General features: G+C 35.8%; 4 protein-coding genes, 1 long non-coding RNA gene and 1 pseudogene across 6 annotated transcripts; 1 reads left to right on the plus strand and 5 right to left on the minus strand.

The window, feature by feature from the left end:
* Nucleotides 1-35: 35 nt before the first annotated feature.
* LOC111998823 (pentatricopeptide repeat-containing protein At5g66520) lies at nucleotides 36-1904 on the minus strand. Its single transcript, XM_024030926.2, has one exon. It carries the CDS (start codon nucleotides 1902-1904, stop codon nucleotides 36-38), a length of 1869 nt encoding a protein of 622 aa, XP_023886694.1.
* Nucleotides 1905-3182: 1278 nt separating this feature from the next.
* On the minus strand, nucleotides 3183-5197 carry LOC111998859 (syntaxin-112). 2 transcript variants are annotated; one of them, XM_024030982.2, is made up of 3 exons: nucleotides 5042-5197; nucleotides 4463-4536; nucleotides 3183-4367 (listed from the first exon to the last, which is right to left on the minus strand). In XM_024030982.2, the coding sequence occupies exon 3, from the start codon at nucleotides 4339-4341 to the stop codon at nucleotides 3448-3450; it is 894 nt and encodes a 297-aa protein (XP_023886750.1). In that variant the 5' UTR covers nucleotides 4342-4367; nucleotides 4463-4536; nucleotides 5042-5197; the 3' UTR covers nucleotides 3183-3447. The 2 variants fall into 2 exon arrangements, with proteins under 2 accessions (XP_023886750.1, XP_065622237.1); XM_065766165.1 differs by lacking the exon at nucleotides 5042-5197 and adding an exon at nucleotides 4851-5035.
* Nucleotides 5198-8580: 3383 nt separating this feature from the next.
* LOC111998799 (syntaxin-112) lies at nucleotides 8581-9844 on the minus strand. The gene has a single exon (XM_024030906.2). The coding sequence runs from the start codon at nucleotides 9664-9666 to the stop codon at nucleotides 8752-8754; it is 915 nt and encodes a 304-aa protein (XP_023886674.1). The 5' UTR covers nucleotides 9667-9844; the 3' UTR covers nucleotides 8581-8751.
* A 695-nt stretch (nucleotides 9845-10539) lies between these two features.
* On the plus strand, nucleotides 10540-11069 carry LOC136064425 (uncharacterized). The gene is made up of 2 exons (XR_010626038.1): nucleotides 10540-10721; nucleotides 10909-11069. It is a non-coding gene; the product is annotated as an uncharacterized LOC136064425 (long non-coding RNA).
* Nucleotides 11070-13146: 2077 nt separating this feature from the next.
* Nucleotides 13147-24500, minus strand: LOC111998805 (syntaxin-112-like; annotated as a pseudogene).
* On the minus strand, nucleotides 18545-19808 carry LOC111998790 (syntaxin-112). The gene has a single exon (XM_065766157.1). The coding sequence runs from the start codon at nucleotides 19628-19630 to the stop codon at nucleotides 18716-18718; it is 915 nt and encodes a 304-aa protein (XP_065622229.1). The 5' UTR covers nucleotides 19631-19808; the 3' UTR covers nucleotides 18545-18715.
* Nucleotides 24501-27205: the final 2705 nt, after the last annotated feature.

Consider the following 27205-nt stretch of genomic DNA (forward strand, 5'->3'; position numbering starts at 1 on the left):
GAGCATGATGCAGTTGACAATCTCTCTCTCTCTCTCTACCAGTAATCTCTACAAGAGCATTTCCCTTCCTTGAAAAGGTGGAAGCGAGTCCTGTCCCGCACAATAATCTCCCTGGCATAAATCTTGGATATAAGCTTTAAAACGGTATGACAGTCCTCACACACCCGAAGGTTCTTAAAAATCCGGATAGTTGTCTCTGGTTTAGTTCTGATTAGCCCAAATGCAATAGCCAGCTTCTCGCTATGCTGCTGGATTGCTCTTTCTTTCTCCTCATCATCTAGGTCAAGTAATAAATCCCCTGTTGCAGGTTTATACCCATCTTGTTGTAGTTTATCTGCAATCTGGTTCCACATCTTATAAATCTCATCCATCTGTGGATGGGATGCATCTCCAGCTAAAAATTCATGGATTATCCCATTAAGGCTGATTGCACTGCACCCTGGAAGTTTTGAAACTCCCTGATTTTTCATCCGGCTTCGTACTTGGACTGCCTGGTCCCATTCCCCATCTGCAGCATGAATACTTGCCAAGTGAATATACCGGCCACCATGAGCAGGGTCAACTTCAATCAGGATTTTCCCTATCTGCTTCCCTAACTCAAGATGTCCATGAATCCGGCATGCATTGAGCAGTGCCCCCCAAATTGCAGGATTTGGGTTTAAGGGCATTTTCTCAATAAGCTCTTTTGCTTCCAGAAGCAAACCAGCTCTGCCTAGAAGGTCTACCATGCACCCATAATGCTCTATTGTTGGGTTTAATTTATAATCTGTCATCATGGTCTTGAACAACAATTTACCCTCATCAACCAGCCCTGCATGACTACATGCAGTCAAAATTGCTGTGAAGGTTATCGAGTTTGGCTTGATTCCTGCTTTCTGCATCTTCATAAACCAATCAAGGGCTTCTTGTCCCTGCCCATGTATTGCAAAACCATTAATTATTGCCGTCCATGCAGAGATACTTTGCTTCTCTAGTTTTCTGAAAACTTTTAGTGCTTCATCCATGTCACCACACTTGACATACATGTCTATAAGAACACAGCCCAGGATTGGATCAATTTCGATTCCATTCTTGTCTATATAGGTGTGAATCCATCTGCCTTCATCCAATGATCCAAGATGTGCACATGCTGAAAGTGAGCTTACCAGTGCTACATTGTCGGGTTTGATTCTTGCAACTTGCATTTCATGAAAAAGCTTAAGAGCTTCCTTGTTCAGGTTTGCCCCAACAAAGCCAGAGATCATTGCCGTCCATGAGATCACATTCTTTACAGGCATATCTTTGAAAAATTTACTAGCCATATATATGTTACCAGATTTTGTATACCCATCAATCATTGAGTTCCAAGAAACAATGTCTCGGTGGGGGAGCCTGTCAAAGAGGAGATGTGCAGATTTAATGTTGCCAGAGATGGCATAAACATGAAGCAAGGAATTTGTGGCATAAATGTCCAAGCCAAACCCTGTTTTTATGATGTGAGCATGGATTTGTTGGGTTTCTTCCAAGGCTGACATACGGGAACATGCTTTGAGCAGGAAAGGGAAGGTGTAAGCATTTTGTGGGGCTGAATGACATAGCATTTGATGGTACAGAAACAGGGCTTCTTTTGGTTCATTGCTGTTTGAGTATCCTCTTATCATGGTGTTCCACATGAAAGTATTGCGTCTGCTGATTCTGTCAAAAACCTTCCGAGCATATATTAAGTTTCCAAAATCCAGTGAGGTACTGAAAGTTAGAAGCCTGCTCACTGGAATAGGATCTATAATGAGACCTGTTTTGTAAATGTGAGCATGAATCTGCTTTAGTTCCATCATATTTGTACATCTTTCAAGCAGAGACAGCGTCTGTGCTACATTTGATTCGAAGGTGAGCTGATTTGGCAGATTCAACAAAATAGGTGCCATTGAATTTTTGATTAGTGAAAAACTTGTTACAGACTCATAGTGAGAAGATAATGAGAGCATGTGGAATCGTTTCTTGTGGCTTTAACTTCTTCAGGAATTTGGATAAGGTTCCTGATATTTGACAGGAATATTCTTTTCTTTATTTGTAGGGTCACTTTTTGCTGGTCCCATTGTCATCGTCATCAACTATTGCAGATGAAGCTTTTTTACACATTTCATAAATTGTGGTGCTCTTGTTTGGACAAAAGCCCTTCTCTGCTGATTGGAATTGTAATTTTCCTCATCATTAAATGCATCTCAAATTCACGTACATTCACTTTGAGAACCTAAACATGGTCAGATAATTCTGCTTCATCATCTTTTTCTTTTCTCTTGAAAGTAAATCTGCTTCATCCTTGACATCACATTGCAACATGAACAAATTGTTGCTGGCTAGCTGCCTGTGTACAAGAGTGAAACAATAAATTTGGGCCATACAAGGGTAGAGATGATGGCCAGTGATATTATGGGTATTCGCTCGTTCAACTGGATTGCCTAGGCTTTTGATGATGACCATTTTTAAGAGGGCTATGATTCTAGACACTCATTTATTAAACAGCTTTGACTACAATGAGAAGCCCCCTCGACAAGTTAATGACTCCAAATTTTTAATTGATCGAAGTTTGTTGGTACTGAATTAGAGAACTACAAGAGATGCTTGCAGAAACATAGTGATGCAGAGATTTGCTAAAATGAGCACTTATTGAGAATGAAAATAAAATGAATGATACAGCATAGTTATGCATTGTGTAGCACACTGCTATAGCAATAATGTTTACCAATACATAGCCATACAAGCTTAAGTAGAGCTCAATAGGGAAGTGCTGACTGGCAAGGTTTACCTACGTACAATATGCTTATACCGTGGGAGCCTATTAATTTTTTTTTTTTAATCAAATGAGTTCTGTAAGTACCCACAGCCACTGAATCATCCTCGCTCCCACAGTAAAAAGAAAATGAATCACATGGATGAGACTTTATCAGATTGATTAATTTTTCCTTTTTAAAAAAAAAATTATTTTCTTGTTTCTTTTAATTTTCTTTTCTGCAAACAGAAATGAGTATATCATAAATGGTGGATAAAGCAATTTTTTAGCAACTAAGGTTGAAATTTTTTGGCCCCTTACTACAATGACAAGGGTTTGCTAAAAAAACGCCCCCATATAAAAAGAGAGAAGCAGGACATAAAAACAAAGAAGAATAGGAAAGCTTCCCACTTAGAAAATTCTCCAAGTAATCTACTCAATCAAAATCCAACTCTCATGAACATTTACCATGATTTGAGAAAACCTCAAAGTGTATCAGACAAGAATCACTATACCAAAAGACAATGACAGAATCATATCTAAACTAAAAGCCATAAGAACAGCAAAAGAAAGAGAACCCCTCCCAGAGCTCAGAAAAGCTCAATTAGAGATGAATTTACAGAGCAAAATCCCTCCCTCTGGCCTCACCAACAACAAGCCTCTTTACAATCTCCAGATGGTTTTCGGACCTTGCTTCTTCAGGAAGCTAACATAGAAATGACGCACACCAACAGTATAATCACCATGACAGCCCAAACCCAGTAAACCCATGCCTTGTTCTTCTTCATCTGATTGGCATAGTAAAGACTGTCAGTTCCACCACTGATAAAGTGACCAGCATTGGCCACATTCTCTTCAATATCATCCATCTTTTCCCCTTGTGTCTCAACCAGAACAGCCATGTCAAGGAAAATCTGATGAAGCTTAGTCAAGCTCCTCTGAATATCCATCAAAGCCTCATGCCTCTCTTTACTCCTCAAATCTAACTCAGTATTCCCTTCAAACAATTGAACTTTCACAGACCCTGAAATCATCTTGTCAATCACCTCCTGACTCGGTACTTCACCGGTTGCCGTGTAGTACCTCCTCTTGAGATCTTCCTTATGATCTGATAGAATCTGTTCTCTCAAAGATTGGAAATCATTCATCATGTCCCTAAGCTTCACTCTCAAACCACTTGTGACTAATATCCTTGTCCTATCAACATGACTTCCCTCTTTATATGCCTCTGAGACTCTGCGATTAGTCACATTGGATTGATCAACCGCTTCTAGCCTTGCCTTGACAATCTTGGCTTTGCGAAGTACAGCAACCATGTCTGAGTCCATTCGGTCTCTCAGCCCTCGAAGAATTTTGGCGCTATGGGTAGACTTAGACTCTTCATTCAGGTGTTGAAGATCAAACAAGAGATTGGTGATCTCTTCCATTTCAGCCTTGGTTGCATCCACTTCTTGAAAGAACTGAGAGAGGTTCTGTTCATCAGAGGGATTGAGTTGGTTTGCTTCAAGGTCAATTTCGGCTTCAATGTCCTTCTTTGCCTGTTTCTTCAGTTCCACATAACTTAAGAAAGATTTTGTCATCAGATCATTCATCTTTGCAATCAATTTGCAAAACCCACCTGCCAAAATGTCAAGAAAATTATTTACGAAATTGAAATCCATTTGGAAATAAACCAAGAATTTTCATTTTAGAAGAGAAGTTCAAGAAATGTACCCTTTAATGATTCGAAATATGAATTTGACTTCCCAAGATTCACCGATTCCCTTCAGATTACTACTCCAAGAGATCTAAGTCAAATACATAACGAGCATGAAGTTTGAGACATGTATTCAAGAAATGGAAACAGCAAACCCATCAAGAACACTACACATAAAGTACACTAGAAATATCAAAAACCAATAGAAACCATGGGAATCCGTTGTTTTGAAAATGGGTTTGGAAATCAATGAAAACCAAACTATTAGCCCCATGAAATTCTCAAATCTTTGGTAATTTCAAAGTTCTAATTCCTAATAAAAATCATGGAAATAAAAGTCCAAGAAAACCCATCAAAAATAGTACCCAAACAGGAAAAATAAATAAATATCAAGAACTAATATACCATGGAAATCAGCGAGTCCAAGAATGGTTTTGCAACATGAAAACGAAACCCCCCATCTTCTTCTATATTACCGATTAAACAAACACATGGGTCTTAAATCTTACTGAATCTTTTGCAGTTTGAACTGTCTAAAACCTATGAAAACCAAGAACAAAAAAAAAAAGAAACACATAGTGAGTTTGTTGTAGAACCTTGGAGAAATCGAAGACCCTGCGCTTTGAAAGTTTGTGAAATGCCAAAGATGATTACTCTCTATCTCTCTCTGTGTGTCCCTGTGTGTGTGTGTGTGTGGGGGTATGTGACGAGAGCAAAATGATGGGTTTTAAAGAGTGGGAGCAATTGTGATCATTCGGTTTCATTACAGTTCTTTTTATACAGGTGTGTTTGAAAATTGAAATTTTCAAAATTTTAGTTTTAATTACTTGGAAATAGCCGTTCACTTTCTTAAGTCGGTCACGCTTTGCACTCCTTACGACAGCGTTTTAGTTATTCTTTTAGCACTTTTTTTTTTGGGATAGATTTTAGCACTTATTCTTATTGGGAAAAATACATTTTTTAAAATCTTATAATTTATGGGTGTCGGTGTTACAAATTAAAGTTATAAAAATCCTATAATTACAAAGATAAAAAATTAATATGAGATTTTAAAAATAAACTAAATAAACCATCAAATTCCAAAGTAAAAAATAATAAATTAAATGCTGAAATTTCAAAATAATTATTATATGAGTATGATCACAACTTTTACTACAATTTTGATATGATCAATTATGAGTAAGTGCTTGCTACTTTCATATAGATCTATCATTTTTTCTGTACCATTTACAATTGTTTAAATCAGAGTTATAATAAAAGTTGTGTCCATAGATTTTTTCATTTTAAAAAGTACAAATTAAAACTTAAACCAATTAAGTGGAATGATATTGTGTTTAAGGTTTATTACAGGCCTATTGAAATGAAACAATATTGTGTTTGGCATTTTATGCCGTTGAGTGTCTCTTTTTTCTTTTTGAAATTTTAAAATTTTAATTTATTACTTTTAGAAATATCAAAATTTAATCTGTTACACTCGTAATATTTCAAAGGAATCATTTTGCTTGTTGATCAGGAGATCATAAAATCCCGCATTACAATGGAGATCATAAAATCATGCAATCCAAAGTTCTGTTTAGACTCTCTTTATTTATTTATTTATTTTTGAAAACTATTTAGACTCTTTTATATGCTATCATCATCATTAATAATCATGCCGGTATTGTTATTTCTTAATCACCATTGGCAAAAAAAAAACCACTATTGGCCACTTTTTAGGCACTGCAAGCCTTTTCATTTTACTGTCAAAAATAGAAAAGAAAAGAAAGGCAGTACAAGTTAATGATTACAGGATAGGAGTATTTTATTTCTTGTTTCTAAAATTATATATTAAGAGTTCTGTAGTAAAGATTCCATCAGCTTGTGCATAAGATTTCGTCTATTTTACACTTAAAATCTACTTTTTTTTTTTCATACAATCATTTTTACAAAACACTCACATCAGTTTATCTATCCTACACATTTATTCAGTAAAATATTCATTTTTTTTAATAATTTTTTATTACTCTCCCTCACAGACCAACACTCCCTCACAGACCCAAACCCAACACTCTCTCACAAACCTAGAGCCAACACACAAAGAAAAGTAGCAGTTGTTTTCGTTGGCGTGTGAGCTCCGTTGTTGTCGTTGGTGTCTGGTTCCGGTGATCGAAATGGCTTGCTTCTTGGATCGGTCCTCTTGTTTGGTTTGTCGACCCAAACCCAACCTTTTTTTGTTGTTAATTTTCTTTATTTCTTGTTTGGTTGGTGAGAAAGTGATGGAAAAGTGTAGAAATAGAAGGAAAGACGATCAACAACCAAAGATCTGTTGATTTTCTCTGTGTTTGGTTAATTTTCTTTATTTCTTGTTTTCTCTGTGTTTTTCTCAGCAACCAAACAAATCTTGTGTAATACTAATTTCTTGTTTTACTTGATTTTGGAAGAAATTTTTTGATGTGGCGTTCTCTGTTGATGAATGTGTGGCGTTCTCTGTTGATGCATGTGTGGTGTTCTCTAATGATTGACGGCAATGAGAGTGAGGTGAGAGTGAGAGCGAGGGCAACCAGAGATACAGAGAGAATGAGAGAGAAAAAACTAATAAAATAATAAATGGAAGCGCTACAGTGACCGTATGCACGGTTACTGTGGCAATTGTGCATAAATGCACAATTTTACACCCACTGATGTGGGTGTTTTTTGGGCCAAAATGTGTAAAAGGACTACATTTTTCTATTTTGCAAAATTATCCACCAGCTGATATAATTGCTCTAAGAGTTTTGTAGTAGTAAAGGATCTAGTATGGTTCAAACTTCAAATGTGCTTAAATGTTCTTGATTAATGAAGTGAATCATTGACAATAAAATGTGTGGAAGTGTGTCCAACACAAAATTCAATTTTATAGTCCAATCCTAGAAGGTTGTTTGGGCTAAAAATCTATTCTAATTAAGGTTTTTTTTTTTAATGGCTAGGTGATACAAATCAACCTTTAAAGATAACTCATTCACATGATCTAGAAAAGTGTCATTCTACTACAGGCTATTTCTTTACATTTGCGAAAGAAACGTAAATGGAGGTCAAAACTATAGTCCACTATTGCATTATCAACCGCTAAGGCTGACTAAAGCTGAGGCTATTTGGCTACATTGTTTGATTAGAAACTTGGGGATTCATCGATCAAGAGCACATTTGTGCATTTTGTGACAATCAATGAGCTATTCATTTATGAAGAACCAAGTTCATAGCTCTTGAGCTAAGCATATTGACTTTCACTTCCCCTTTGTTGGTAAAATTGTTAATTAAGAAATAGTTGTTCAAAAGATTAAGACCGCATATAATCCAACTAATATGATGACTAATCCAATTCCTGTACACACATTCAAGCACCACTTGGACCTTATTGGAATTTGCAGTTTGGGATAGCCCTTAAAAGGCTTTGGTGGAGACAACAGAGGAGTTTTGTTCATTAGGTTTGATTAAATTCAAGTTAAGATGGAGATTTCTTAACATTTGTAGCTTGATTTTTCAAACCTATTAAATCAGTTGGTTTTGTTTTACGTCCCATATTGGTCTTGCGATCTTTATGAGGACAGCGAATAAGTTATTAACACAAATTGAGATATCTTAGGAGTTCATGTAGTGTGTGTGTATATATAGAGAGATTTTTTTTCTTGTTACCTCCTGTGACCTTGCTTATTTGTTTAAGGACAAGTGTGTCGCATACTCGCATCCTAGAACAGGAAAGAAGAATTTCTCTATTTTTTGCTATTTGTGAGAGGACTATTTTTTGTACTGGTGTTTTGATTTTATGGGATTGCCCTTACATCATTTTTGTATGCTCAATATTTGTTAGTAAATTTTCTACCACTCCTAAATGTAGACCAAAGGCCTAAATGTGTAATCTTTGGTGATCTTTTTTGTGTATGGTTGCCTGTCTTTCTTTTCTTTTCTTTTTTCGTTTATATTATTTATTTTGGAAATCTTTCTAAGGCGGTAATATTTTCCCAATTAATCTTAGGGTGATAAAAGTGCTATCTAGAGGCACTTTCCCACAACAAACTAATAGCAGAACTTCCGCTGTTACAATAAAAAGATGGAATAAACATTCTTCAAGAACCATATATATTCCTTGATGTAATTTTCGACATATAGGTATCCTTTATTCAATGGGCAGTATTAAATTTGCGAACTGTAAAAGCAGGAACAAGGATAATAAAACCATTCCATCTGTACTGCATAAAGGAAATTTCAAAAAAAAAAAAAGAATAACAGGCACAAGGTTGTCATGAACACATTGAACAGGTATCAAGCTTTGCACATCCATATGCAATATTCAATGGACCCCCAGCTTCCACTCCTCTAGCTTTTGCCGAAGCCTCTCCTCCGCACGCTCAGCCGCTGAACTCAATGTTGCCACAAACATATCCTCCTCGAGTTTTTCATCTTCAAACTCGTTCAGAATCTTCTCATTGTTCTCAACCAGACTGTTTGTCGTCTCTCTAAGACTGCGCTTGGTATCCAAATTGACACAAATGAACCTGTCATTCAAGACTTGATTATCAAATTCTGCTCTCTTGCTTGCTGAAGCTAAATGTTGGTTCGTGTTCAAATCCCGATAACTTGGAGTAACCCTTGGACACTTTGAGAAGTCTGGCTTCTCCAGAATCTCTAGCCCAACTTCGTCTTTCTCACCGCCACGTGGAGAAGACCCTGAAATCATCTTGTCAATCGCCTCCTGACTCCGCACTTCACCAGTTTCAGTGCTGTAACTCCTCTTGAGATCTTCCTTGTGATCTAATAGAATTTTTTCTCTCAAGGATTGAAAATCATTCACCTTGTCCCTGAGCTTGACTCTCAAACCACTTGTGACTAACATCCTTGTCCTATCAATAGAACTTCCCTCTTTACATGCTTCTGAGACTCTACAATTGAGCACATTGGATTGATCGAGTGCTTCTAGCCTTTCTTTGACAATCTTATCTTTGCCAAGTACAGTGTCCATGTCTGATTCCATTCGGTCTCTCAGTCTGCAAAGAATCTGGGTGTTATGGGTGGACACTGCCTCTTCACTCACGTTTTCAAGATCAAACAACAGATTGGTGATCTCTTTTATTTCAGCCTTGATTGCATCCACTTCTTGAAAGAACAGAGAGAGGTTCTGTATAACAGTGGGGTTGAGTTGACTTGCTTCAGGTTCAAGATCAGCTTCAAGGTCCTTCTGGGCCTGTTTCTTCGGTTCCACATCCATTTGGAAATAACCCAAGTAGTTTGATTTTAGAAGAGAATTTCAAGAAGTGTACCCTTGAAAGATTCAAAATTTGGATTGACTTCCCAAGATTCACCGATTCACTTCAAATTACTACTCCAAGAGATCTACAACAAACACACATAACCAGGATGAAGTTTAAGACGTATTCAAGAAATGAAAGCAAATCCATCAAGAACACCACACATAAATGGGAATTTTTTAATACAAAACTGGGTTTGAAAAACAGACTATTAATCACATGCCATTCTCAAATCTTTGGTAATTTCAAAGTTCTAATTCTAAGGAAAAAAAAAAAACCATGGAAGTAAGTGACGAATGGTGGAAATTAGACCTTGAAACCCCATCAGCGATAGTGTTCCCAAAAAAGAAACAAAAGAATATCAAAGCGTAAATAAACCAATGGAAATCTGTGACTCCAAGAATGGGTTTTGCAACATGAAAACGGAAAACCCCCTATATAACCAGTTAAACATATGAAAACCAAGAATAAAGAAAGAAACTGAAAGTTGGTTCTTTTAAAACCTTGGATAAATCGATGACCCTGCTCTTTGAAAGCTTGTGAAGATTTTCCCTCTCTCTCTCTCTCTCTCTCTCCTCTGAGTGCTCGTGTGTTTGTATGAGTGATGAAGAGCAGAATGTTGGGTTTCTAAATTGAAAAAAAATCTGCAAATAGAGGGGTCCTTTAAACTTTAAAGAGTGAGAGAAGTTGTGATCATTTGGGTTTCGTTACAGTTCTTTATATAAGCGAGGGAAATTCATATTTTCGTTTCTTAAGTCGGTCAGGCTCTGCACTCCTTACGACAGCGTTTTTTTTTTTTGTTTTTTTTTTTTTTTTTTTAATTCTGTCAAAAACCTTCCGAGCATATATTAAGTTTCCAAAATCCAGTGAGGTACTGAAAGTTAGAAGCCTGCTCACTGGAATAGGATCTATAATGAGACCTGTTTTGTAAATGTGAGCATGAATCTGCTTTAGTTCCATCATATTTGTACATCTTTCAAGCAGAGACAGCGTCTGTGCTACATTTGATTCGAAGGTGAGCTGATTTGGCAGATTCAACAAAATAGGTGCCATTGAATTTTTGATTAGTGAAAAACTTGTTACAGACTCATAGTGAGAAGATAATGAGAGCATGTGGAATCTTTTCTTGTGGCTTTAACTTCTTCAGGAATTTGGATAAGGTTCCTGATATTTGACAGGAATATTCTTTTCTTTATTTGTAGGGTCACTTTTTGCTGGTCCCATTGTCATCGTCATCAACTATTGCAGATGAAGCTTTTTTACACATTTCATAAATTGTGGTGCTCTTGTTTGGACAAAAGCCCTTCTCTGCTGATTGGAATTGTAATTTTCCTCATCATTAAATGCATCTCAAATTCACGTCCATTCACTTTGAGAACCTAAACATGGTCAGATAATTCTGCTTCATCATCTTTTTCTTTTCTCTTGAAAGTAAATCTGCTTCATCCTTGACATCACATTGCACATGAACAAATTGTTGCTGGCTAGCTGCCTGTTTACAAGAGTGAAACAATAAATTTGGGCCGTACAAGGGTAGGGATGATGGCCAGTGATATTATGGGTATTCTCTCGTTCAACTGGATTGCCTAGGCTTTTGATGATAACCATTTTTTTTTTTTTTTTTTGATAATTTCATGAAATATTCATTAAACTGAAAACAGAGATACAACTAAGAGAGCAGACAACAGCTGGGAATAAAACAACAACAAATTATACCCCACTCTCCCCAATGAACTCAAGAGCCCGGCATTTAACATGTGTTTGCCTATTACAGTTTTGAGTTTTCTTTCCTTGGGCTCTAGCAACCCTTTCTAAAAGCCCCCTCTGTGGGCATAAAGGGGAAATGGTGAGCTCATTGAAAGGAGAGGGATTATTTGTGGGAAACGGGCAGTGTGGAATAAGGGCCTCAGATGCACACAATAGAGAGCCAAAAACCAGGGTCTTAACAATTCCCGTCTTACCCTTCACAGAAAACTCTTGGGAATCACGGGAGAATCCAGTTGAGGAGGGCGTTGGGCTCAAGGTGTTGTTGGAGCTTGTGTGATTTGACAAATCTATTGAGCGCGCCTGCTCCGAATCCAGCCATGCCAGACTAGCATCCACTGGAATCTGAACTCCGGTGACCTCCTTTAAACTTTCCCCCACCGAACCACCACAGCAAGCAGCTCTATGATTCTCAAAAGCTTCCATGAAGCCCATGCTTTTTCTGGTCCATCCCCCAAAATACCTAAGGCAATCGGTCACACCAAGACCCGGAACACCACAAAGAAAACAAAAGAGATGAAGCCGCTCCATTTGAAACCCAGATTTGGACCTAACCTGGAAAGCCATTTTCCCATATCTACAAATGATTGAACCGAACCCCACATTCAATTAGTTCTTGGAGAGAACTTGAAGACTCGCGCGCACATCTCGTGAGGTCCGATCACATAGCTGAGATAGAGAAAGCTTCAAACACTTCTGTGGAGAGTTGTAGATCTTAAAACCCCCAGTGACAGTTGATCCAAGATGCTGATGGAAGATGGAGAGAAGACTAAGAAAGCTACTGAGACTAAGAGAGCTACTAAGACTTAAGAAAACTGTACAGGAAGAGGGAGAGAAGACTTGTACCAGGCAAGAGAGAAAACTCCTACTGATGGAGAGAGAGAGAGACTTTCTCTCTCCTACAATCCGTAGGAGAGAGAAAGTAACTATTTTAGTGCAATGATGACCATTTTTAAGAGGGCTATGATTCTAGACACTCATTTATTAAACAGCTTTGACTACAATGAGAAGCCCCCTCTCGACAAGTTAATGACTCCAAATTTTTAATTGATCGAAGTTTGTTGGTACTGAATTAGAGAACTACAAGAGATGCTTGCAGAAACATAGTGATGCAGAGATTTGCTAAAATGAGCACTTATTGAGAATGAAAATAAAATGAATGATACAGCATAGTTATGCATTGTGTAGCACACTGCTATAGCAATAATGTTTACCAATACATAGCCATACAAGCTTAAGTAGAGCTCAATAGGGAAGTGCTGACTGGCAAGGTTTACCTACGTACAATATGCTTATACCATGGGAGCCTATTAATTTATCTTTTTTTTTAATCAAATGAGTTCTGGAAGTACCCACAGCCACTGAATCATCCTCGCTCCCACAGTAAAAAGAAAATGAATCACATGGATGAGACTTTATCAGATTGATTAATTTTTCCTTTTTAAAAAAAAATTATTTTCTTGTTTCTTTTAATTTTCTTTTCTGCAAACAGAAATGAGTATATCATAAATGGTGGATAAAGCAATTTTTTAGCAACTCAAGTTGAAATTTTTTGGCCCCTTACTACAATGACAAGGGTTTGCTAAAAAAACGCCCCCATATAAAAAGAGAGAAGCAGGACATAAAAACAACGAAGAATAGGAAAGCTTCCCACTTAGAAAATTCTCCAAGTAATCTACTCAATCAAAATCCAACTCTCATGAACATTTACCATGATTTGAGAAAACCTCAAAGTGTATCAGACAAGAATCACTATACCAAAAGACAATGACAGAATCATATCTAAACTAAAAGCCATAAGAACAGCAAAAGAAAGAGAACCCCTCCCAGAGCTCAGAAAAGCTCAATTAGAGATGAATTTACAGAGCAAAATCCCTCCCTCTGGCCTCACCAACAACAAGCCTCTTTACAATCTCCAGATGGTTTTCGGACCTTGCTTCTTCAGGAAGCTAACATAGAAATGACGCACACCAACAGTATAATCACCATGACAGCCCAAACCCAGTAAACCCATGCCTTGTTCTTCTTCATCTGATTGGCATAGTAAAGACTGTCAGTTCCACCACTGATAAAGTGACCAGCATTGGCCACATTCTCTTCAATATCATCCATCTTTTCCCCTTGTGTCTCAACCAGAACAGCCATGTCAAGGAAAATCTGATGAAGCTTAGTCAAGCTCCTCTGAATATCCATCAAAGCCTCATGCCTCTCTTTACTCCTCAAATCTAACTCAGTATTCCCTTCAAACAATTGAACTTTCACAGACCCTGAAATCATCTTGTCAATCACCTCCTGACTCGGTACTTCACCGGTTGCCGTGTAGTACCTCCTCTTGAGATCTTCCTTATGATCTGATAGAATCTGTTCTCTCAAAGATTGGAAATCATTCATCATGTCCCTAAGCTTCACTCTCAAACCACTTGTGACTAATATCCTTGTCCTATCAACATGACTTCCCTCTTTATATGCCTCTGAGACTCTGCGATTAGTCACATTGGATTGATCAACCGCTTCTAGCCTTGCCTTGACAATCTTGGCTTTGCGAAGTACAGCAACCATGTCTGAGTCCATTCGGTCTCTCAGCCCTCGAAGAATTTTGGCGCTATGGGTAGACTTAGACTCTTCATTCAGGTGTTGAAGATCAAACAAGAGATTGGTGATCTCTTCCATTTCAGCCTTGGTTGCATCCACTTCTTGAAAGAACTGAGAGAGGTTCTGTTCATCAGAGGGATTGAGTTGGTTTGCTTCAAGGTCAATTTCGGCTTCAATGTCCTTCTTTGCCTGTTTCTTCAGTTCCACATAACTTAAGAAAGATTTTGTCATCAGATCATTCATCTTTGCAATCAATTTGCAAAACCCACCTGCCAAAATGTCAAGAAAATTATTTACGAAATTGAAATCCATTTGGAAATAAACCAAGAATTTTCATTTTAGAAGAGAAGTTCAAGAAATGTACCCTTTAATGATTCGAAATATGAATTTGACTTCCCAAGATTCACCGATTCCCTTCAGATTACTACTCCAAGAGATCTAAGTCAAATACATAACGAGCATGAAGTTTGAGACATGTATTCAAGAAATGGAAACAGCAAACCCATCAAGAACACTACACATAAAGTACACTAGAAATATCAAAAACCAATAGAAACCATGGGAATCCGTTGTTTTGAAAATGGGTTTGGAAATCAATGAAAACCAAACTATTAGCCCCATGAAATTCTCAAATCTTTGGTAATTTCAAAGTTCTAATTCCTAATAAAAATCATGGAAATAAAAGTCCAAGAAAACCCATCAAAAATAGTACCCAAACAGGAAAAATAAATAAATATCAAGAACTAATATACCATGGAAATCAGCGAGTCCAAGAATGGTTTTGCAACATGAAAACGAAACCCCCCATCTTCTTCTATATTACCGATTAAACAAACACATGGGTCTTAAATCTTACTGAATCTTTTGCAGTTTGAACTGTCTAAAACCTATGAAAACCAAGAACAAAAAAAAAAAGAAACACATAGTGAGTTTGTTGTAGAACCTTGGAGAAATCGAAGACCCTGCGCTTTGAAAGTTTGTGAAATGCCAAAGATGATTACTCTCTATCTCTCTCTGTGTGTCCCTGTGTGTGTGTGTGTGTGGGGGTATGTGACGAGAGCAAAATGATGGGTTTTAAAGAGTGGGAGCAATTGTGATCATTCGGTTTCATTACAGTTCTTTTTATACAGGTGTGTTTGAAAATTGAAATTTTCAAAATTTTAGTTTTAATTACTTGGAAATAGCCGTTCACTTTCTTAAGTCGGTCACGCTTTGCACTCCTTACGACAGCGTTTTAGTTATTCTTTTAGCACTTTTTTTTTTGGGATAGATTTTAGCACTTATTCTTATTGGGAAAAATACATTTTTTAAAATCTTATAATTTATGGGTGTCGGTGTTACAAATTAAAGTTATAAAAATCCTATAATTACAAAGATAAAAAATTAATATGAGATTTTAAAAATAAACTAAATAAACCATCAAATTCCAAAGTAAAAAATAATAAATTAAATGCTGAAATTTCAAAATAATTATTATATGAGTATGATCACAACTTTTACTACAATTTTGATATGATCAATTATGAGTAAGTGCTTGCTACTTTCATATAGATCTATCATTTTTTCTGTACCATTTACAATTGTTTAAATCAGAGTTATAATAAAAGTTGTGTCCATAGATTTTTTCATTTTAAAAAGTACAAATTAAAACTTAAACCAATTAAGTGGAATGATATTGTGTTTAAGGTTTATTACAGGCCTATTGAAATGAAACAATATTGTGTTTGGCATTTTATGCCGTTGAGTGTCTCTTTTTTCTTTTTGAAATTTTAAAATTTTAATTTATTACTTTTAGAAATATCAAAATTTAATCTGTTACACTCGTAATATTTCAAAGGAATCATTTTGCTTGTTGATCAGGAGATCATAAAATCCCGCATTACAATGGAGATCATAAAATCATGCAATCCAAAGTTCTGTTTAGACTCTCTTTATTTATTTATTTATTTTTGAAAACTATTTAGACTCTTTTATATGCTATCATCATCATTAATAATCATGCCGGTATTGTTATTTCTTAATCACCATTGGCAAAAAAAAAACCACTATTGGCCACTTTTTAGGCACTGCAAGCCTTTTCATTTTACTGTCAAAAATAGAAAAGAAAAGAAAGGCAGTACAAGTTAATGATTACAGGATAGGAGTATTTTATTTCTTGTTTCTAAAATTATATATTAAGAGTTCTGTAGTAAAGATTCCATCAGCTTGTGCATAAGATTTCGTCTATTTTACACTTAAAATCTACTTTTTTTTTTTCATACAATCATTTTTACAAAACACTCACATCAGTTTATCTATCCTACACATTTATTCAGTAAAATATTCATTTTTTTTAATAATTTTTTATTACTCTCCCTCACAGACCAACACTCCCTCACAGACCCAAACCCAACACTCTCTCACAAACCTAGAGCCAACACACAAAGAAAAGTAGCAGTTGTTTTCGTTGGCGTGTGAGCTCCGTTGTTGTCGTTGGTGTCTGGTTCCGGTGATCGAAATGGCTTGCTTCTTGGATCGGTCCTCTTGTTTGGTTTGTCGACCCAAACCCAACCTTTTTTTGTTGTTAATTTTCTTTATTTCTTGTTTGGTTGGTGAGAAAGTGATGGAAAAGTGTAGAAATAGAAGGAAAGACGATCAACAACCAAAGATCTGTTGATTTTCTCTGTGTTTGGTTAATTTTCTTTATTTCTTGTTTTCTCTGTGTTTTTCTCAGCAACCAAACAAATCTTGTGTAATACTAATTTCTTGTTTTACTTGATTTTGGAAGAAATTTTTTGATGTGGCGTTCTCTGTTGATGAATGTGTGGCGTTCTCTGTTGATGCATGTGTGGTGTTCTCTAATGATTGACGGCAATGAGAGTGAGGTGAGAGTGAGAGCGAGGGCAACCAGAGATACAGAGAGAATGAGAGAGAAAAAACTAATAAAATAATAAATGGAAGCGCTACAGTGACCGTATGCACGGTTACTGTGGCAATTGTGCATAAATGCACAATTTTACACCCACTGATGTGGGTGTTTTTTGGGCCAAAATGTGTAAAAGGACTACATTTTTCTATTTTGCAAAATTATCCACCAGCTGATATAATTGCTCTAAGAGTTTTGTAGTAGTAAAGGATCTAGTATGGTTCAAACTTCAAATGTGCTTAAATGTTCTTGATTAATGAAGTGAATCATTGACAATAAAATGTGTGGAAGTGTGTCCAACACAAAATTCAATTTTATAGTCCAATCCTAGAAGGTTGTTTGGGCTAAAAATCTATTCTAATTAAGGTTTTTTTTTTTAATGGCTAGGTGATACAAATCAACCTTTAAAGATAACTCATTCACATGATCTAGAAAAGTGTCATTCTACTACAGGCTATTTCTTTACATTTGCGAAAGAAACGTAAATGGAGGTCAAAACTATAGTCCACTATTGCATTATCAACCGCTAAGGCTGACTAAAGCTGAGGCTATTTGGCTACATTGTTTGATTAGAAACTTGGGGATTCATCGATCAAGAGCACATTTGTGCATTTTGTGACAATCAATGAGCTATTCATTTATGAAGAACCAAGTTCATAGCTCTTGAGCTAAGCATATTGACTTTCACTTCCCCTTTGTTGGTAAAATTGTTAATTAAGAAATAGTTGTTCAAAAGATTAAGACCGCATATAATCCAACTAATATGATGACTAATCCAATTCCTGTACACACATTCAAGCACCACTTGGACCTTATTGGAATTTGCAGTTTGGGATAGCCCTTAAAAGGCTTTGGTGGAGACAACAGAGGAGTTTTGTTCATTAGGTTTGATTAAATTCAAGTTAAGATGGAGATTTCTTAACATTTGTAGCTTGATTTTTCAAACCTATTAAATCAGTTGGTTTTGTTTTACGTCCCATATTGGTCTTGCGATCTTTATGAGGACAGCGAATAAGTTATTAACACAAATTGAGATATCTTAGGAGTTCATGTAGTGTGTGTGTATATATAGAGAGATTTTTTTTCTTGTTACCTCCTGTGACCTTGCTTATTTGTTTAAGGACAAGTGTGTCGCATACTCGCATCCTAGAACAGGAAAGAAGAATTTCTCTATTTTTTGCTATTTGTGAGAGGACTATTTTTTGTACTGGTGTTTTGATTTTATGGGATTGCCCTTACATCATTTTTGTATGCTCAATATTTGTTAGTAAATTTTCTACCACTCCTAAATGTAGACCAAAGGCCTAAATGTGTAATCTTTGGTGATCTTTTTTGTGTATGGTTGCCTGTCTTTCTTTTCTTTTCTTTTTTCGTTTATATTATTTATTTTGGAAATCTTTCTAAGGCGGTAATATTTTCCCAATTAATCTTAGGGTGATAAAAGTGCTATCTAGAGGCACTTTCCCACAACAAACTAATAGCAGAACTTCCGCTGTTACAATAAAAAGATGGAATAAACATTCTTCAAGAACCATATATATTCCTTGATGTAATTTTCGACATATAGGTATCCTTTATTCAATGGGCAGTATTAAATTTGCGAACTGTAAAAGCAGGAACAAGGATAATAAAACCATTCCATCTGTACTGCATAAAGGAAATTTCAAAAAAAAAAAAAGAATAACAGGCACAAGGTTGTCATGAACACATTGAACAGGTATCAAGCTTTGCACATCCATATGCAATATTCAATGGACCCCCAGCTTCCACTCCTCTAGCTTTTGCCGAAGCCTCTCCTCCGCACGCTCAGCCGCTGAACTCAATGTTGCCACAAACATATCCTCCTCGAGTTTTTCATCTTCAAACTCGTTCAGAATCTTCTCATTGTTCTCAACCAGACTGTTTGTCGTCTCTCTAAGACTGCGCTTGGTATCCAAATTGACACAAATGAACCTGTCATTCAAGACTTGATTATCAAATTCTGCTCTCTTGCTTGCTGAAGCTAAATGTTGGTTCGTGTTCAAATCCCGATAACTTGGAGTAACCCTTGGACACTTTGAGAAGTCTGGCTTCTCCAGAATCTCTAGCCCAACTTCGTCTTTCTCACCGCCACGTGGAGAAGACCCTGAAATCATCTTGTCAATCGCCTCCTGACTCCGCACTTCACCAGTTTCAGTGCTGTAACTCCTCTTGAGATCTTCCTTGTGATCTAATAGAATTTTTTCTCTCAAGGATTGAAAATCATTCACCTTGTCCCTGAGCTTGACTCTCAAACCACTTGTGACTAACATCCTTGTCCTATCAATAGAACTTCCCTCTTTACATGCTTCTGAGACTCTACAATTGAGCACATTGGATTGATCGAGTGCTTCTAGCCTTTCTTTGACAATCTTATCTTTGCCAAGTACAGTGTCCATGTCTGATTCCATTCGGTCTCTCAGTCTGCAAAGAATCTGGGTGTTATGGGTGGACACTGCCTCTTCACTCACGTTTTCAAGATCAAACAACAGATTGGTGATCTCTTTTATTTCAGCCTTGATTGCATCCACTTCTTGAAAGAACAGAGAGAGGTTCTGTATAACAGTGGGGTTGAGTTGACTTGCTTCAGGTTCAAGATCAGCTTCAAGGTCCTTCTGGGCCTGTTTCTTCGGTTCCACATCCATTTGGAAATAACCCAAGTAGTTTGATTTTAGAAGAGAATTTCAAGAAGTGTACCCTTGAAAGATTCAAAATTTGGATTGACTTCCCAAGATTCACCGATTCACTTCAAATTACTACTCCAAGAGATCTACAACAAACACACATAACCAGGATGAAGTTTAAGACGTATTCAAGAAATGAAAGCAAATCCATCAAGAACACCACACATAAATGGGAATTTTTTAATACAAAACTGGGTTTGAAAAACAGACTATTAATCACATGCCATTCTCAAATCTTTGGTAATTTCAAAGTTCTAATTCTAAGGAAAAAAAAAAAACCATGGAAGTAAGTGACGAATGGTGGAAATTAGACCTTGAAACCCCATCAGCGATAGTGTTCCCAAAAAAGAAACAAAAGAATATCAAAGCGTAAATAAACCAATGGAAATCTGTGACTCCAAGAATGGGTTTTGCAACATGAAAACGGAAAACCCCCTATATAACCAGTTAAACATATGAAAACCAAGAATAAAGAAAGAAACTGAAAGTTGGTTCTTTTAAAACCTTGGATAAATCGATGACCCTGCTCTTTGAAAGCTTGTGAAGATTTTCCCTCTCTCTCTCTCTCTCTCTCTCCTCTGAGTGCTCGTGTGTTTGTATGAGTGATGAAGAGCAGAATGTTGGGTTTCTAAATTGAAAAAAAATCTGCAAATAGAGGGGTCCTTTAAACTTTAAAGAGTGAGAGAAGTTGTGATCATTTGGGTTTCGTTACAGTTCTTTATATAAGCGAGGGAAATTCATATTTTCGTTTCTTAAGTCGGTCAGGCTCTGCACTCCTTACGACAGCGTTTTTTTTTTTTGTTTTTTTTTTTTTATTTTTTTTATTTTTTTTTATTTTAAATTTAGAGATAGTATATCTGCACTCCTTACGACAGCGTTTTTTTTTTTTGTTTTTTTTTTTTTATTTTTTTTATTTTTTTTTATTTTAAATTTAGAGATAGTATAACAAATTAAACTCTATAGACAAAGTAAATCCTAAGATTTTAAAAAGTACAAACTAAACCATTTTATTTCAAAGTAACAAATTAAATCTAGTCTATTTAATTAGAACCATATTATGTTTGAAATTAATATAAATTTAGGATTCATTTCGTTAATTTTTAAACAACCTTGAGGATTTGATTTGTTACTTTTCAAACTATATGATTAATTTTTTATTTACATTTTTAGCTTGAGGATTTGATAATATATATATATATATGTGTGTGTGTGTGTGTGTGTATTATCATTTTACTATTTTCTATGCTCTTGATAAACGTTAAAACGAGCCGTTTAGCTTGTTGACCAAAGGTTTAGAATCACACATTACCTAATTGTGTTTAGGTTCTTCTATATGCTATCATCATCATCATTAAGAACCATACCAGATAGTTTTAGTTCTTAACCAGCAATTGACCAATGACCAGTTTCGAGCACTACAAGTTTTTCCATTTTGCTGGCCACCAAAAAAAGGGGCACAAGTTGGTAGTTTGGTATGGTTCCAATGCACTTGGATCATTGGCACTAAAGGTATTCCAACAATGTATTGTAAGACACTGCCACCACCAAAAGGCTATGTGAAAATGGATAGAAAGCTGGGAAAATACTGTGCTCTGATTATAAGGATGTGTGACAAGTTACTGTACAAGTGAAATCACTATACATTTGGCAAATGGGGAGATAAGAGTCCCCTCAGTATACAGCATTTTACCAACTTTTATCAATGAAAGTGTGGAGAACATATAACAACATTGTTACTGATACTAAAATCCTTTGAAAACTCCCAAACAGAAACACTGTTTTGCTATTGTCTACTGGCCTTCTCAGCCCCAAGCTTTCTCTATAATAATGAACTCAGCAACTCTCAAGCAGATTCTCAGGAATTGATTCGCTCTGCCTGTTGTTTCTAGGACTTCTCAGCCTCAAGCTTCCTTAATGTCGTCGAACTTAGTTTCTCTCCACCAGATTCTTCAGAAACCAGATCTACAACTTCAACCTGCAACAGACAGACCCATGATATTAAGGTTTTTTTTTTTTTTTTTGGACAAAATTTTCAAGGAACTAAGAACAAGTAGAGAATGAACTTTATTTGGATCTCATAATTCTCCACATGGATCTCATATAATGAAACTAGAAACTCAAACCTTCAGTTGCGAAAGACCTCTGTCAGCTCTCTTCTTATTAACGGACAGTCCACCTGGCAGTGTCTCCTTGCTGGCAAGGAAAACAAATCCACTAAATCAAAAAATTTCTGCTTGCACTTTTTTAGAAGACTATAAGACTATTACAACCCAGGCAGACTCAGGTAACTCAACCAGTTCTTTCATTGTTCCTTTCCCACAATTAAATGAAAATCACAAAGATCCCTAGAAAAATGGGCCAAAAGAAATTCACGCAACCACTCAACCAGCCTAGTTCAGAGGCAGGCATTATGCGGATATCCCTGCAGGCCATTATCTAGATCAACTTTGAACTAACACATACATGTCAAAAGGTCAAAAAGAAACAAACTTATCAAAGAACTGGAGACATCCAAGATGCAAAAACAAATTCATTAATAATACACCTGACAACAATAGCCTCCAAATTTTCATCCACAATTGAAGGGCCATAAGGATCTGTAATAGGCTCAGCTTGCACGACCAGCTCCGGCTTGATAGACTACGCATATATAAATACAGGAAATTAAGACTTGAATTGTCATTGTAAGAGAAAAACATGTACACAGTTGCTGTTAGAAACCTTGTGGAAATTTCTATGATGCATTGCATTTGAGGTTGCAGGCTTGATAGTACGTATGTTTTGCAACCGAAAGTCCACTCACATGGCAACTTTCAGTTCAGTTAACTTCGACCAGAATAAAATACTAGCTCTCTCTTTCCTTTTACCTCTTTAAGGTTTTGCTAATATGGACATCCCACTTTCAGACATGTGGCAGTTGCCATCATGCTAAGATTGACACATGACAAGATGGTAGGGATTGAGGGAAACATGAACCTAATCAATCCCGCACTCTCAGATACTGTACATAAATATGCCTATATTGCCCTTAAAAAAATTCTTCTTGTACCATATACCTTGATGTAATTTTCGATATTAAGTATCCTTTCCTCGATGGGCTGTATTAAATCTGAGAACTGCAAATGATGGAACAAATATATAAGATCATACTATCCGTACTGTATAAAGTAAAATTCAAAATGGAATAACGAGCACAAGGTTGTCAGGAACAGAGTCCACGAATGAGACAAAGAAGGCCATCAATGAGACCTGAACCACAACACCATATTCTACATACTAATTTTGAAGGTATGATTGATGCAGAGTGTTTTTATTTTATCAATTACAAATCATCCAACTACAAAGAAGACTTGAGAATTATTACATAAATTATTCTAGAGTCATTTTAAAACAAGCAAATACTAGTTGTGTGCTCTGGAGAAAATAAATACAATTTGCCACAGAATAGGCCATGTTATCTTCTAGGGGTATCACTCCACAAGATATGTTCAGCCTAACAACTTCTATCTAATTATAATTCAAGCGTTAGAACAAAGAAATGAAATTGAAAATTTCAGTTAGAACTCGACATGCCACCTTAACAGATTTTTTTTGTTCCCATGATTGCTGGTCCCAATAAGACAGAAACTTTGTCAAACATCGAAAAAAAGAGGATTAACAATGGAAAATTTGTACCACAAATCAAATCAAAAGAAACAAAATACCACAAGTGGTATTCATCCATCAAAAATAAATTTTTAAAAAAATGTAATAATAACAGTAAAAAAAAGGCTTGTGAAAACAAAAGTTAAATTCCAAATTAGAAAATGCAAGAGCTACAAACTTTTTTACAAATGACTGATATGGTGAGTGGTTATTGGCGAGTGAAAAAGTGACGGGCTCAGATGAGAACCACTAAGAAACAGTCTGTATCAATGTTGTAAGAAAGTTTGTGACTGTTACTCTTCCAAATCTAGTTGAACATCAAATGTTATTTACCAACTGAAACCCAAGTCATTCGATAGCTTACAACAGCAAAATTCCATGGTCCATGCCACCTAAAGCCCTCTTTTCCTTTTGTAGGGACATCACAAGATAAGCACATGTCACCAAGACCATACAACAACACAGGAGCTACCTAAACAACCATGACTATGAATAGCAAAAGCACCCTTCAAAGGGATTAACGAAATTCTATACTAACTTCTAAAAAAAGCCATTGTAGCTGCTTAAGGTTACCATTACAAAATTTAACATGAACCCAGATTTCAAAGGGAGATATAAATATAATATAAGTAAGCATAACTTGTAAAATCATATAGAACTGCCACAATTGCAAAAATCACAAACAAACCTGTTTTTTAGCCAACATAGGACCGTCGCAAACTCCAACCACTATCCGATCCTTTGCCAGCTCCGCCGCCGCCTAAAAATTTACCATTTTTCTCCAACGTCAACTCCCAAAAATAACGACAGCTACAACAAAAAAAAAAAAAAAAAACACACACACACACACACACACACACACAGAGTGTTTGTGTTATTGCGTGAATGTGAGAGAGAGAGAGAGAGTGACCTTGAGAAAGAGGCGGTGACCGTCGTGTAAACGGTCAAAGGTACCACCGATGACAACAGCTGCGTAGGAATTTGGCGGAGAAATCTCGGACTTTACCAACGGATCCGACATTATTAGTTTTTACGAACTCGAAGTCTAGTCTGAATATCTCAGGCGTGTGTGAGGTCGCCTAAGCCCGAAGCTGTTGTGTTTTTTTTTTTTTTTTCTAATAGTGAGAAACCAAAGCACAAAACCAACTACGCAACAAAAAGCAAAACAAGCGCAACAACTACTCCTTTCTCTCCTCCTTCTTTTTTTTTTTTTTTTTTTTTGAAAAATGTTAACGAGTGTACTAACACTTGTTAATAATTTATTTAATAAAAATAATTATAAAAAATTAATAAATTTTTTATTTTATTTTTTATAAAAATAGTATTAAAATTTTCTTAAAATAAATTATTTAGGTACTCGTCAATATATATATTTTTTAATATAATGAAAATTTCGGCTATTAAAAAAGGAATTTTTGGGGTTTGTTAAGTGCGGCTGGTTGCCGTAAGGTACAATGAACCTAGACTTCTCTTGGGTCAACGTTCAACAAATTCATTGGGATCTGATCTGATCTGATAGTTAACAAACGAAGACAAAGACTTTACGTAACAGTAAAGGTGTTGAAATTGAATAGGGATGCAAAGTGCTTCACCTGATTTGAGTCCAACTCCCGAGCTTCGCATTAAAAAGTGTGACCATCTACTTTTCCAGTTTTCAGTTTTCACTGCTATTAAAATAAGTCAAAATGAACTAGGCCTGGCCAGATGTGGCTCAACTCGGCCACAACCTCACAAATTTGATTTAGCCCAAACCATTATTTACAACGCCGGGAGAGAGAGAGAAGATTAATAAGGTATCATTTCCCTAAAATTTGTCCAATTCGTTTTTAAGAGCGATAAATTTTTTTTTTTTTTGGGGAGTGTGGCATGTATGAGCATTTTATCAGCTCCCGTAATTTTTATTTATTTTTGTATAAGAATCAACTTTTTACTTTATTATATAACTACTTAAAAAAAATGCTCACATCATATTATTTATTTTATTTCAATATAACATTACATTAAAATTTTTTTTTCTATTTCAATAGATGGGAAATGAGGGAGAGAGTAAGAATAGAAGTAAGAAAAATGAATAAAATATTGATATACACAAACAATAGCTATGTATATTTACATGTTTAGTGTAACTAGAATGTAAATTTACACAATTTTACATAAGCTGATGTGTGTGATTTTTGAGATTGAATGTGCAAAATTTAATCTTTAAGCTGTAAGAGCACGAATTGAATCCTAAGCCCAAAATATAAAAGGATCTAGGCCCAAAGAGCCCAATACAATGAATTTATAGAAAGTTGATTGGAAAAGTAGACTCTAATGAGTTGGGTCACAATTATAATGGATTCAAATGATAATAAAGTAAAGATAGACTGGTTTTATATAAGGAAAATCGTCATCGGCACAATCTGAGGAGATCAGTTCTTGTATATATTCTTTGAATTTGATTACAAGCCCAGTACTTGTTGCTACAATATTTTTCTTTTAATTGCCGATCCCCTTCCTTCAGGGTCTTCTTTCTGTTTTATACTATCTTCCTTCCTTCATCTCTACCCTCCATGTATAGAGTAGATTGCTGGTGTTGATCTTTATCCCATCAGCACATTCCTGAAGTCTCTGGTAGTAATTGTAAGGTTGAAAATTACTGTTCAGGTATCATTTCCTCATTAATGCGGCCAAAGAGTTAGTTACAGAGCATTCAATGTGGTGGTAGCAGCTTTCTCTTAGATATTTTAGGACTTCCTTCTGTCTTGCACTTTTGTGATGCTTATCCTTATCAATAGAATCTCTCAGAACGTTGCCCTGGATGGTAGACCATACCTTCGAACCTCGGCTTTTCCTAGCCGAGGAGGCATTCGTCCTCAGACCATTTTGTTGGACTCTTATGACCAAAACTCGCCTCCACTCACTAACACAAACAACCATGATAGTGTTTATCCGTCCTCGGACAAATTCATGTTCTTGGATTGGGTCCCCAGCCTAACATATACATATAGATATATACTACTGGGCCTATCAATCCTACATAAGCTATTATGCATTGATTGATGCGCTAATGAGATATTTTAAGCAAATGCCAATTATTACCACTACTATTGTAACACAAATTGTGGCACATGAATTTATAAGTTTATTCAAATTAATAGTTGTTTTTTTGTATTTTGCCTAATGAGGCTTTAAAAAAAAATGATACTAAGAACACTACAAATTTTTATACATAAGTGGAGACCATATACCTTAAAAGGTACCACTGAGCTATCACTTAACCCCATATTTTGTTTCAACTTTTAAACACAAAATAAATTTAATATTTTCTATTTAGATTTAATTTAAGAGTACACTTACCTTCTTCTTTCTTTTCTTTTCTTCTTCTTCAATTTTTTTTTTTTTAAACTTTGAGGTTAAAACAATAAAACTTATTAGTTATGACAACATTTTAGGGTTCAATTTAAATTGTCCTCACATTTTACATTCTAGTGTAATTTGTTTTTCTTAAAAAAAACACTATACAATTAAATTGGTTACTTTAGCACAACAATTAACATGAAAGAATTAAATTTGGATTTTTTATTGTACTCAAATTTAACTTGTTTAGTTAGTAATAATGGTGCCAAAAGCCTTGTTACTCAATTGACACTTCCTAATATTTCTAACGGAAATGTTAGGTTCAAATTCTTCCACCCTTATCTATTGAATTATCTCTTCTTTTTTTTAAAAAAATTTAGAACCACCTCCCCACTTTGGCTTATTCCCCTAAAAATGCCAAGTCCATAAAATCAAATTATCTCAGCTATGATTCCTAAAATGGTTGTTTCTAGCAAAATAATAGTTAAAATAAAAATGTAAAAACTGGGGCTGCTTTGAAGCTATTTTAAAGTATGGGTCTACTTGGAATGG

Source organism: Quercus suber, unplaced genomic scaffold (assembly GCF_002906115.3).
Source record: "Quercus suber isolate HL8 unplaced genomic scaffold, Cork oak 2.0 scaffold_686, whole genome shotgun sequence".
Taxonomy (NCBI): Eukaryota; Viridiplantae; Streptophyta; class Magnoliopsida; order Fagales; family Fagaceae; genus Quercus; species Quercus suber.